The sequence below is a fragment of the Brachyhypopomus gauderio genome, chromosome 10 (genome assembly GCF_052324685.1).
Source record: "Brachyhypopomus gauderio isolate BG-103 chromosome 10, BGAUD_0.2, whole genome shotgun sequence".
Taxonomy (NCBI): domain Eukaryota; kingdom Metazoa; phylum Chordata; class Actinopteri; order Gymnotiformes; family Hypopomidae; genus Brachyhypopomus; species Brachyhypopomus gauderio.
The window spans coordinates 15634713-15648027 of record NC_135220.1 but is presented as its reverse complement, the minus strand read 5'-3'; the positions used below and the strand labels follow the sequence as shown (position 1 = coordinate 15648027).

The following is a 13315-nucleotide window of genomic DNA, read 5'->3' as shown; positions in this document are numbered from 1 at the left end:
CCGGCTAAGGGCTCTTCCCTCATCCAGCAAAACATTCACATGAAAGGACGCTCTAGTGTTTTGCCATGCTTAGTGGTGAGTTCTGCTTGACTCAGAAGATGGATGACTCTTCCCTGTACTAACCTGCAACATGGCCCTCCCATAACCTGTTCAACTCCTACGCAGTATGGTTTCACTGCTGCTGATAAACATTGTTTCCTTGGGGAAGTTCACAACAGCATTACATGGGCATTTTTCCCACGCAACAAGAAGAGAGTTGGTTTAAAGTGATGGTAAAATGCTTTGTATCCGAGTATTACTGATCTGATTTGGGTTTTTCTGCAGTTTTGTTTGGCATAAGAGGCGTTAGATATTTGTCAAAAAGGAGTCAGGGTGGTACTGAGCCTCAGATTCTTAATGTTACAATATTTTATTATGCATACAAACCACAGAGAGCATAGCTACGCCCCCCCTCCCAATTGCAATCCAAAGGCAGTAGAGCCACACCCCTTCCCCATTACAAATCACAGGCAGTATAGCCACGCCCCCTCCCCATTACAATCCAAAGGCAGTATAGCCACGCCCCCTCCCCATTACAAATCACAGGCAGTATAGCCACGCCCCCTCCCCATTACAATCCAAAGGCAGTATAGCCACACCCCCTCCCCATTACAATCCAAAGGCAGTATAGCCACGCCCCCTCCCCATTACAAACTCACAATCTGCAGATGCGCTACAGACACTAAATGTATTTGCCTACATGAATGGTGTTTCTAATACCATAATAATAACGGCCAGTAGGTATGTAAACGTACTGGTATTATAGACTGAAAACCAAGGCTAAACTCACTCACCTGCAGAACTTGGTACTACACAAAACATGTTTAACAAACCATATATCAATCAGAACAGGAAAAAACCTTGTGTTTGACACTTTATTGCATGCCGAAATATTTCACAAAAGATAGTCACTAAAATTTGGTCTTGAAACCACAGGATACAAAGTAGTTCCTTTACTTTTACTAAATTTGGCCCCTTCCCCCTAAGAGCTAGTTTAAAATGAGGGTTAAGGTTAGGAAATAGCTACATTCATTCGTTTCTGGATCCTTATTCATCTAAAAATGTATGTGCACACGCACACGCACACACACACGCACACACACACGCGCACACACACACGCGCACACACACAATTCAGATACAAAAGAGGTATTCTGTAGTGCAAGCTCCAGTTAGACACTTGAGATAAGCTACTACACGTTTAATCTCAATTTGATGGTTTGGGGTGCAGCCGACTAGTGGGATAAAGAGGTAAAGATAATGGATGGATGGATGGATGGATGGATGGATGGATGGATGGATGGATGGATGGGGTGCAGAGCTGGCCATTGAAAAGCTTCTTGAAACACTATGCAAAGTAATCACATGCACTGCAGCTCTATTAAACGCAAGACACTCCACTCTGCGGCTGAACCAAGCAAACGTTTTATGAAGACTAGGTTTTACTAAGTCTCTATTAACATAAACATGGACCCAACTGCTTTGAAAGTGGCCAACACTGTAGCATTATGAGGCGTCGTGTCCAGGATGCAGAATCTGCAGCTGTTCTAAAGCTGCTTGGATTGACTCGGAGAGAAGAGAAGGGTAGTGGAGATGATCTGGTTATCTGACACTCTGTGACATGTGGAGGGGTGTCAACATCTCCTCAAAGATGGCCCCTTTCACATTGGAACCACGCAAGTTTGCTTCCTGAAGGTCACAACCAGACAGGTCACAGTTCTGCATGAGAAATTAAAAAAGACAAAGGCAAGATTTTAAAAGAGAACCAACACCTCCCATAAAACACTGATAGTAAATACAACATCACAGGAGTTAATCCACTATGCAGTCATTCCTGAACGTCATCTTATACTGAGGCATCAAAGCCTGTTAGGATGACTGCTGTGTTCATAATTACCACTGTGTCTGCTGTGTTCAAAATGTTCACAGTCCTGTGCCCCTGAAAATAATACAGTTCTCATTGCTCAAGTTTGACTGGCTCGTAATGGTTGGAGTACTCTCTGAAATTACTAATGCCTTTATCGAAGAACTCACTGCCATACTGCTTTTATTTCTGGAGCTCTGATTACAGTACACCCCACTAATAGACCGATACCAGGAGAACGAGAGTGCAAGCACCAGCAACTGAAGAGTTTAGTAAAAGTAAAAAATGATATGAAGGGTTTTCATGGTCATTTCACACATCACATTGGAAAAGGGGAAGAAAAGCAGTGTATTCGTAGAATTACTTTGACTGTGATAAAGCGAGAGAGAGAGAGAGAGAGAGAGAGAGAAGGGAATTACTGCCTATGTATCCATCTACAGAAAGATATTCTCTTTTTCAACTAATTCGTCAGACCGTAGCAATGAAAACTAAAAACGAAATTATTGTAGCTTAAAAATATGCTGATTGTAGTCAATATTGGCCATTGTAGTATATAGTACTAACTGATGGTGCTACAAATGATACCTTAGAACTTCAGGACTCTTCAAGGTCTAATTCTGCATGTGTAAAGGCATTGTTGGTTCATCACGAGCGAAGGCCTAAAAGGTGTGCCCCCCCCTCGCTAATACATCAGAGCCACTTTAACCCATAAGCTAAAGCTAACGCTAACTCTGCTCTGATCGTAGCGGCCTCTCTCTGTAACCTCTAGCCCACAAGCCAAAGCCCAAAGGCAGCTGCGGTCGCACCTCCAGGTCTGTTCCTGCCAGCGTGGCTCCTCGGAGGTTGCAGTTCTTCAGCTTGGCGTTCTTCAGCGTCGCCACACGCAGGTTGATGCCAGTCATCTGGCTGCCCTCCATGTCAACACCCTTCAGGTTGGCACCTGTGGTGGCAGCAGGGAGACCCTCTTATCATGGGGGGAGGGGTGGTGGTGGAGCACAAAGATGCTTCGGCAGTAGCAGGGTTCTTGCAGGTTTCAGTGAGTTAAATTTAAGACTTTTTTAAGACCTTTTAAGACCATTCTCAGTGAAATTTAAGACCAACACAACATATTACCACAAACAATCCAATGATCCCAGATACTCTTAAAACATTTTATTTTGATTAATTTAGTTACAGGATTACATTAATTCAATATTAAAACAGATAATCAAAATAGTAACATTCTCAACCCAAGCAACCTTACCAACACAACACTAGCATATCTACATACAACCTCACCCTACATATCTCTGAGTTCTTCCTTTTCAGTACCAATCTCAGCATTTGACTTGGAAAGGAGCTGAGCCATCTTGGATCCAGCCTTGCCCTCAGCTTCTTCTGCAAGAGAATCTGCCACTCTAGCAAGACAAGTGGATACGTCTTCCAAGCTTTTCTTCCTTTTCTTAAGGTCCTCTAAAGACTGCTCAGTCAGCTCTCTTTTCTGGCTCTGGGATTCCTTTTCTTTCCTGATTCATTCCTGATCCAGAAAGAGTCAGTATTTTGACCGTGCTGCACCCACAGATGCTAATAGTTCCTTGGTGAGGGGAACCTGTGACACCTCCATGCATTGTGACAGTCACATATGAGTCTGTGTGTGCCAGTTGTGTCCTCTTGCATGTTTTCTGCCTCCACCTCCTTGTTGGAAAATAAGAAATAAAAAGATAGACGTACACCATCAAATTAAATAATCATACACACATTATACATTTAACAACATGTAGACTCAGCCTATCTTCAAGTATGTCTAAGGCATGGATTGACCAAAATCCTCACACCCTGCAGCTGATAAAATTTATTAAATGTTACATTTTGGTTAAATTACTGAAATAAATGAAATTATAAAATTAACTAATTAAATAAAGGCTCAGAATTTTATTTCCCCAGGCCATCTGTATCTTAAAACACACAAAACTTTTTTAACCCCCTACCTTCTTTTCTATTTATTATCCCGATGAAACCAACTTACTTTGTCTAGCCATGCTGAATATGAATTTGAATGTTAACATTGAAAACGTTGGGACACTACCTGTTTTTACCCTATGTATATATGCCCACTAAAAGGCAATACATCAGTACAATGTAAATAAAACCATGTGCAATCCATGAAACAGAGCATGGGACAGTGGAACATGTTTCAAAACATGACATAACCCATCTACAGGGCATAGTTGTTTTTTTTTTTTTACATTTTACATGATTTAACACAGTAAATATATTTTTATTTCCTCTAGCTGGGATTTAGCATGCATTGAAACATTTCTCTAACTCAATGCCATGGACAGTACATGGTTCTGAGATGTTTTTGTATTGTAGCCTAATTGTATAATAAATGGTTAACACATTGAAAAGAAGACTGTGGAGCATAAGTAAGGATCACTTACTTTGATAAATTTTGGTAGATCCTGCGCTGTTTCATGGCCCATGAAATGAGAGCCCATGTACCTCGATTGCACATATCCATTGCTCCAGAACCGAACATGAAGATCCAGCTGTTTGGATTTTGTGGTTGAATTAAAGCTTTCATCGAACATTAACACATACGGCCCGGTAAGAGCGTATCAACTCTCTCTTGATGAAGTCTGCCAAGCCAAATCTAGCTATATATGCGATTTGTTTAGCCCACACGAAAACTTTTTCGCGATATTCGAACCAGGGAACATTGCCGTCACTCTATCCTAATGTAGCCCGAATATCATTAGCCGAAGCACTAGTGATACTGCGGTGGAGTCCGGCGGGACCCGGCACTGACGATAGCGAAGACGGCGGGGATGAGGCACAAAATTGCGTGAAGGCTTTTCGCGACAAGGGCCGTTTCCTGCCTGCGGTTATTATGGGTTTTGTAGTTTAATTAATTAACACGTACCAACACCTGTAGCCGCGCACAAACACAGACAACACAGAACTGACTTCCGGACGTTTCGATTAAACTACACTTTTCTAAAATTAACTAAGGTAAAATTTTAAGACCTGACTAAATTAAATTTAAGACCTTGGATGAAAATCTGGCTGTTTTTTAAGTCTTTTAAGGCCTTAAATTTAAAGTTTTGAATTTCAGACATTTTAAGACTTTTTAAGACCCCGCGGGAACCCTGAGTAGAAGCGAAACCATCACGTTCATATTAGGGCCACGTTAGTGGTTCACGTAACCACTGAGTTTATGAAGTAAACCGTGTTTGTTAGTCAAATGTTTAATGTGGTAGATACAGAAACACATACAACATAAGCACAACTTATTAAAGATTTATCATTGTAATTTTGGTGTAGTCCAGGAATCCTTTAAAAGAGTTAAACCTTTAACTTTCCTCCTGATGGAATATTACAGCATGTCGAAACTTGCTGGTGTACAAACCTTGTACAACCTTAACAAATCTTTACTAAGGATTTTTCCTTTGACGTCCAAGACCCACTCTCACGGTTCTTGTTTCTAGTTTCTCTATTGGAAACCCAAACTGAGCAGTGGTTTCACGCAGAGATATGCTGCTGTAAAGATGGACTAATCTCTGAAAAACCCAGCTAACAAATTCATACTGTCCCTTATTGCCAGGACGTCTTAACTGCCTGCGGGTCCACTTCAAGTCTCCCCATTACACATCTCAAGCTCACAGCATCACACCAAATACTGAGAGGTCTTTACCTTCCAGATTTGCTTTGAGCCCAGCAGGGTCTTCAAAATTGCAGCCCTTCAGAGAAGCCCCCTCAGCGTTGGTGCAAAGCATCTTCACTCCCTGTAAATTGGCACCCTGGTGATGCAGACGGAAGAACAACGGAGATGACCGTGACAACCGTGTGAGGATGCAGGAGAGCGGTTATGTTTGAGTGTGTTTTAAGAGGCAGGGTTCGCATGCCGGTCAACCCCACCCAGCCACCCTACTGCTGCCCCCCGGGGGGCAGGACACCGGCGTTAAACTCACATCCAGGTTTGCGCTAGACAAGTCTGCCCGCTCCAGGTTGGTGCCACAGAGGTTGGCATGGGTGAGGTTACAGCGGCTAAGGTTGGCCATCTTAAAATTGATGTAGCGCAGGTCCAGCCGTGAGAGATCTGCTCCACTGAAATTCAGACCCTAAAAGCAAACATACTCTCAACTTACTGTTTACACACTCTCAGCATACTGCAAATATGGCTGCCAACATACTAAAAATACACAGCTAACGTGGCTGTCGATGTGCTATCAGTGAACTGCTAAAATACTGTTACTGGCTGAAAACCAAATGGGCTTTTGGTGGTTGTGCCTGTTCATACAAAACAGATTGAAAGAAACAGTTTAGTTTTGTTTATTTACACATGTAGGTTTCCAGCCCCAAGATCCAATTAATGGTGTAGGAGGGTCCCTCCACCTCTACCACTGATTACTGTTTTATCCTATACACCCTTATCCAGATGCTTCGTTTCTTTAAACAGTGCTATGCAATTAAGAGAGAACACGTAAGACTGCACCACCTGCATCTTTATCCTGGTGTTCATTATTAAAATGGTATTATTGACATAATGATGGAGACACAAGAGGAGAGCACTCTGGTACTGCTACAGATGAGAGGGACAGAACCTCCAACACATGTGCTGCCCCAGTGAAAATCTGGATGAATATGACGCAAACCCGTGAGTTTTATGGTTTATTAGAGCAGGCTTCGTTTTTCCCTGATCATCAGCAGACTTCTGTTTAACAGCCAAAGGAAACGGTGCTATGTGTGTTTTAACTGCTAATGATAAAGGCCAATAGAGTGTGTAATCTACTGTATCTCTTATCTCTGGGTCACATTAAGGCATACAGTAATGCCTCAGGTTAGCCAAAGTAATGCATATCATGATAAACCTAATTAAACAATGCTATCAGATGCTCTACTGATACTAAGACATTGCGACTGTTATGTGGTGTGCATCACCTGACAACGCAACTCCGATTTGGTTGGCGTGGTGAGCAAGAAGCGAACAAACTCCTTCCTGCTGAGAGGAGAGTGATCATCGGGAGGCTGGGAGTTCTGCCAGAGAAGGGAGAGAAGTCGGGTCAAAGTTCAACAGAAGCACAGTGCCGGGTCAGGGTCACAGGGGTCTCACAGGGCCTACAGGGGTCATAATGATTTGCGCCACTTACCCTGATAATATTCTCCAGCTGCTCAGCAAGCCTCTCGAGTCCAAAGAAGCGTGCCTCCTCCAGAACGCCTGCCAGAAAGGAGACGCTGCAGGATGAAGCTACTCTTCATCATTATTTTTTACTGTATGAAGCTACTCTTCATCATTATTACTGTATGAAGCTACTCCATCATTATTTACAATATGAAGGTACTCCTCATCATTATTTACAATATGAAGGTACACTTCATCATTATTTATTACTGTATGAAGGTACTCCATCATTATTACTGTATTAAAGTACTCTTCATCATTATTTACAATATGAAGGTACTCTTTATCATTATGGTACTCCATAATTATTTATTACTGTATGAAGGTACTCCATTATTATTTATTACTGTATGAAGGTAATCATCATTATTTATTACTGTATGAAGGTACTCTTCATCATTACTTATTACTGTATGAAGGTAATCATCAATATTTATTGCTGTATGAAAGTCACAACTCCATCGTTAAGGTGCTCCATTATTATTGCTGTATAAATGTGCTGATCATCACTATTTCTGTATGAAGGTGCTCTGTCATAATTTATTGCTGTATGAAGGTACTTATAAGCATCATTCAGTACTGTATGAAGGTGCTCATCATTATTTCCGTATGAATGTATTCATCATTACTGGCTTGTTGAATGATTGACAATAATGTGCAAAGAACTCTAAAAGATCTTGGCCTGCGCTAGCATCTGCCATCAGGACAGAGCAGTTCACATCACCCACAGAAAAAAAAAAACACCCACTGCAGGCTTATAGTCATGAACCTGATCCCAGCTCAGTCAGCTTCTCTGGTTTGTAAGGCACTCAGGTTTGAACCTATACCAGACACCCATACAAGACAAAACATCCAACTAGTCTGTTTATCGATTACAAATCTTAACATTCTAGTCGACTCTTGGTATTAAAACTACTGGGAGCATCACAGGCCCACATGCACATCACATTGAGCTCTGGAAGGCGGAAACAGCTTATCAGCTGCTGCCACCATGGTCCTGGCGAGAAGGTTAAAAAAAGCCAGACAGGTAGTTTTTAATGTTCCCACCGTTCCTGCTGTCACTGCGGTTTCCCTCCTCACCCGATGACTTACAGGCAAAAAGCCACGAGTTCTGATCCGAGTGCTCGCACAGCCATGAATCAGACATGAATACGATCTAGAAATATGATTTGACAAAACTGAATTTGTGTGTCCACACAACCCAGGAAAATCAGTTTTTGGTCATGTTAAGGTAACAATAAAATGTAATTTAAAGCCCTATCCGGACGGGATTAGTTTTTCAGGGGGACGTCTGTGAAAAATATTTCACCCTTGTACTCAGTGATAAAACTCTTGCATCCGGACAGCAATTGAAAAAACAGGAGGACCCGTGAGTTTTTAGCTTTCTCGGTCACATGACATCGCCTTGTCACGTGATAGCATGTTTAATAATGTCACACTGCCAACTCTGATGATTCCTTTTTAACTTTTAACTTTACTACTGTTCAGTTCAGCATTTAAGATCTCCGTTTAAGTTAAGCTATTTTGTTAAACCAATACAGAAAACACATCAGAAAACAAAATCGCTAATGAATGTAAATAGCTAAATAAATGCGTAAAATAAAATAAAATAAATCCATTAAAAAATCCAGTAAATCCATTTTCGCTCGCCGCTGTCTTTACGTGGATCTCCGTGAAAACGCGCGCCCAACGTGTAACTACGGTGCGTGGCAGTGGACATATAGCTGTTTTATTAAACGCGAGGTGATGTCTGCATGTACAAACTCAGACATGTGGATCCGGACGGGACGGGACTAAAATTACCAGACGACCACGGAGTACAGCGAAAAACAGTAGGTAATTCCGCCTGTAATTTTCTCTGAGGACGTCTGAGAAAAACACGGACATGCTCGTTCCGGACGGGATTAAAATCACAGAGGACCCCCCTAAAAGAGAAAATTACCCCAGGACCCCCTGAGAAACTAATCCCGTCCGGATAGGGCAAGTCACATCAGGCTGATAATGTTAACGTAGCTAAAATGTTTCACTGCTCGATGTTTGAACAAGATTGAACTTTTATATGTTTAGGTACAATTGTAAACTGAAAGACCTGGGTGTGCAATCCATAAGCTCTATTATCTTTGCACTGCTTTGATATACTCATCCATATAGAAAATCCCAGTACTGATCTTGTATCTGTCTAAACTCCATTTGTCTTGTGTTCACTGCAATGACCATAACTACACTCACACCTGCAGAGACAATTACCATAACTACACTCACACCTGCAGAGAAAATTACCATAACTACACTCACACCTGCAGAGAAAATGACCATAACTACACTCACACCTGCAGAGAAAGTGACAATAACCACACTCACACCTGGAGAGAAAATGACCATAACTACACTTACATCTGCAGAGAAAGTGGCCATAACTACACTCACACCTGCAGATAAAATGACCATAACTACACTCACACCTGCAGAGAAAGTGGCCATAACTACACTCACACCTGCAGAGAAAATGACCATAACTACACTCACACCTGCAGAGAAAGTGGCCATAACTACACTCACACCTGCAGAGAAAATGACCATAACTACACTCACACCTGCAGAGAAAATTACCATAACTACACTCACACCTGCAGAGAAAAGGACGATAACTACACCCACACCTGCAAATGACCATAACCACACCACACAATTTCCACACATAATATATATAAAATATATATTCAATATATTTGTGCTTTATACTTTTAAATTAATTCTTAATCTTTGAAATTTGACAATTTCATTAATATTTATCAATCTAATTGTCACTCTAACTAATGTTATTACCTGATTATTATTTATTAATGCATGATTCTAAGGCCTGGCACCAACCAAAAATGTTCTAATATGGTACCTACAGAACAGATGCTGGTATGACATTTGGGCACAGATAACAGAGCCCTGCTTACGTACACCATCCCAAACATCACAGCCTGGTCAAAGATGTTGCAGAACCCCAGCACACTGGCGGCAGATGTTTACCCAAGAGGTTGATCCCATCGTTAACAATCAGTTGGCCGTGTCTCAGGTAGTTGAGGATGGGCTCGAAGTAGTCTGGACTGCGGTCGATGAGGTACGCGCCCTGGTCGTCCTGCCTGTTCTCCCACACGTCTGCAGAGAGACGACAGCAGCAGGTGAGCACCGTAGGACACAGCAAAGCAACCAGACTGAACCAGCACACATGCAGCACATCAAGGAAGGAAACACACACACACACACACACACACACACACACACACACACACAAACACACACCCACCACGCATACAGAGCTGTCATAAATGGACTAGTGGGTCTGTCTTTCAACTAATGAAGACATCAGAAGGATCTGTCATATTTTTGCCATCGACATTAACTTTCTTTGCTGGTCAGAAATCCCTTCAAGTAGACCATTTTGGAATTCTGTGGAACTAAGAACAACAGCACCACCTAAAGGTCATAAGAAAAATTCAAACTGCATAAGACCAGCATATGGAAACCAGCACCAAGCCACATAGATTACCGCAGCCTCTGCGGCTTCCACATATTTCACAATGTAAAATGCTCTTTTGATCACGTTAGTCACTAGCATGAAAAGGAAACAAAATATTAATGTGCAGCGTGAAACAAATACAATTATTTTCGTTAATTGAAACCATTTTGTATAGTGTACTGCACTTTTCTTTTTTGGCCAAAATGTTGCCCATCGTGCTGTGTTTTGTTTTTTAAGCTAAACATAAAAATAACATCACACTGAACACTGGTTATTGACAGCAAGCAAACATCTGCTTGTCTCCATTTCGGTGTGTATTTCTGCAAGTTTCATAATTGGGAAATGGCACAAACGTGATGAGCTGTTGTGTATGCTATTGGTTGGTAATTATTTTTTAATTAACCCTCCCATCCAGTATTATCACCAGCTGCCACTGTGTGTGTGTGTGTGTGTGTGTGTGTGTGTGTGTGTGTGTGTGTGTGTGTGTGTGTGTGTGTGTGTAAGCAGAGGGAAGTCACGTTCACAACACAAGGGTAACTAGTGCCTGTAATTGAAGAGCTGTCTCCTTCTTAAATATTTACATTAAGTCATTTATCTGTGTGGTATGAGCTATCTATGGTGAAAAGAAACTATCCGTCTCCAACTAAATACACTCATTTGGTGTAAAATATCACCTTTGTCTCCAAACATGTGGCTCAGCATGCTCTCTGGTTCCTTAAGCAAAGTGCTCCTAGCAAACAGGAAACCACCGTCAATGAGAACAGAAGTACAGCATGTTAGATTTCAAGGATTCAACTATATGTGGTAAGATGTGTTGAGAGTAAGATGTGTTGAGAGTAAGATGTGTTGAGAGTGTTGAGAGTAAGATGTGTTGAGTGTAAGATGTGTTGAGAGTAAGATGTGTTGAGAGTAAGATGTGTTGAGAGTGTTGAGAGTAAGATGTGTTGAGAGTAAGATGTGTTGAGAGTGTTGAGAGTAAGGTGTGTTGAGAGTAAGATGTGTTGAGACAGTAAGATGTGTTGAGAGTGTTGAGAGTAAGGTGTGTTGAGAGTAAGGTGTGTTGAGAGTAAGGTGTGTTGAGAGTAAGATGTATTGAGACAGTAAGATGTGTTGAGAGTGTTGAGAGTAAGGTGTGTTGAGAGTAAGATGTATTGAGACAGTAAGATGTGTTGAGAGTGTTGAGAGTAAGGTGTGTTGAGAGTAAGGTGCGTGAGAGTAAGGTGCGTTGAGACAGGTGCGTTGAGAGTAAGGTGCGTTGAGACAGTAAGGTACGTTGAGAGTAATGTGCGTTGAGAGTAAGGTATGTTGAGTTTACCGCGTGGTGGTGAAACAACGCCCCCCAACATTCAGAGTCAGCCAGTCCGTGTGAGCCTGAAAGTGGAACTGCCACCCTTCCGGGTCGCGAAGTGGGGCTGTAACACATGCAAACCATTTAAATAAAACAGATATAAAAACGGACTATTACAGCGACGAAACCCTAAAACTCACCGACGAAAGTGTCGCCTTCGGACACATAAAGAACGTCGTCGTCCCTACGGCGAGAAATGAAACATTTAATCAAAAGCAACGTTATTCGTGAAGATGTAGATGTTATACCTGCATAGTTCATATATTAATGTCTCGTTAACAAAATTCCCGTAGGCAACAATTCGGCTGATCACAGCACGCTGGTTTTTACCTAATGAGACTAATGTCATCAATGAGGCCGCCCTTTCCGTTAAATATACTTGTGGCTTTGATTCCCAGCTTGGTGCTTGCAACAGATAACAAGTCTGCCAAAGTCCCGTACACCGCCACCACCTGAGACCACGCAGAAAAAGCAAATATCAGTAACCCGCTGTAATAACTGGCTTACATGTGGGAAAATTCACCTATCTGATCACTCTAATGCCTACCTTGCCATTGCGAGAACTTCCATTTACGAAGAGCGTTACTCTTCGCATATCTGGACTAAAATAAGAACTACATGAAAATAAAAAAACGTTAGTATATATGCCGGTTGCCAACTATAGAATTATTTGGCTAGCAATAATTAAATTGAATCACACATAAAGCGGTAAATACAACGCCATCGGCACCGTGAAACAGGGCGGTAAACGGAGCGTAGGCACCTTGTCGCAGCAAACCCTGTTATCCTGGGCGTTTTATCCTCGACAAGTGCGGACTTTCAAAATAAAAGACCCAAGACGTGGCCTGACACAAAAAATAAAGCGTAATTGTCGATTTTGTTTTCCTGTTAGAATAGTAACCGTAGTCGAGTAACAAGTGTGGTCGTATTGCTTCCTCTTGGCCAGTGGTTGGTGTTGTGCCGTTTCTACGTTTGCGACTCACTACTGCTACTATTATTGTTTGTCCGTGTAATAACACAGGCATGCCAACCCGCCTGAGGATGAAAGAGTAGTTCAAAAAGTGCTGCCTTAGCCACTCTCCTTCAGCCTGTTCACCACGTGTTGCTTAAGAAAGCCTTTTGTGACACTTTTTTAAAACCACTGTGAAAAAAAGCATTTACACCAACACATCAAAAATTCACTGGCCATGTTCCGTGTTGAAGAGGAAAGCTCTGAATTCAGACAGCGGTCATTAATTTATTTATCATACTGAATTTACAAAATGAAAAATAAAAGCAACAGCTGAAGGAACAATATTGTACATTTTAGTCATTTTTAATAGCAATGCACTGTACACAAGGCTGATTACTACATCTTAAAAAAGAGGGAAAATGAAAAGGAGGCCAATGTTT

General features: G+C 41.7%; 1 protein-coding gene and 1 long non-coding RNA gene across 4 annotated transcripts; both read right to left on the bottom strand.

Annotated features, from left to right (window-relative positions):
* Window positions 1–900: 900 nt before the first annotated feature.
* Window positions 901–12862, bottom strand: kctd9b (potassium channel tetramerization domain containing 9b). 3 transcript variants are annotated; one of them, XM_077019930.1, is made up of 13 exons: window positions 12654–12862; window positions 12471–12537; window positions 12254–12375; window positions 12064–12107; window positions 11891–11987; window positions 11250–11305; window positions 10086–10214; window positions 7033–7100; window positions 6824–6919; window positions 5854–6003; window positions 5577–5682; window positions 2710–2843; window positions 901–1758 (listed from the first exon to the last, which is right to left on the bottom strand). In XM_077019930.1, the coding sequence occupies exons 2-13, from the start codon at window positions 12516–12518 to the stop codon at window positions 1642–1644; spliced, it is 1167 nt and encodes a 388-aa protein (XP_076876045.1). In that variant the 5' UTR covers window positions 12519–12537; window positions 12654–12862; the 3' UTR covers window positions 901–1641. The 3 variants fall into 3 exon arrangements, with proteins under 3 accessions (XP_076876045.1, XP_076876044.1, XP_076876043.1); XM_077019929.1 differs by having other exon boundaries at window positions 12687–12862; XM_077019928.1 differs by having other exon boundaries at window positions 12471–12861.
* LOC143525699 (uncharacterized) lies at window positions 3455–5563 on the bottom strand. The gene is made up of 2 exons (XR_013133714.1): window positions 4324–5563; window positions 3455–3577 (listed from the first exon to the last, which is right to left on the bottom strand). It is a non-coding gene; the product is annotated as an uncharacterized LOC143525699 (long non-coding RNA).
* Window positions 12863–13315: the final 453 nt, after the last annotated feature.

Excerpts from the sequence above, each read along its gene's own strand:
- kctd9b (XM_077019930.1), bottom strand. The coding sequence starts at position 12,518 with ATGCGAAGAGTAACGCTCTTCGTAAATGGAAGTTCTCGCAATGGCAAG. Across the intron at positions 6,920-7,032 it reads AGCTGGAGAATATTATCAGG|AACTCCCAGCCTCCCGATGA; the intron begins GTAAGTGGCGCA and ends CTTCTCTGGCAG. Across the intron at positions 1,759-2,709 it reads TGGCAGGAACAGACCTGGAG|AACTGTGACCTGTCTGGTTG; the intron begins GTGCGACCGCAG and ends TTTCTCATGCAG.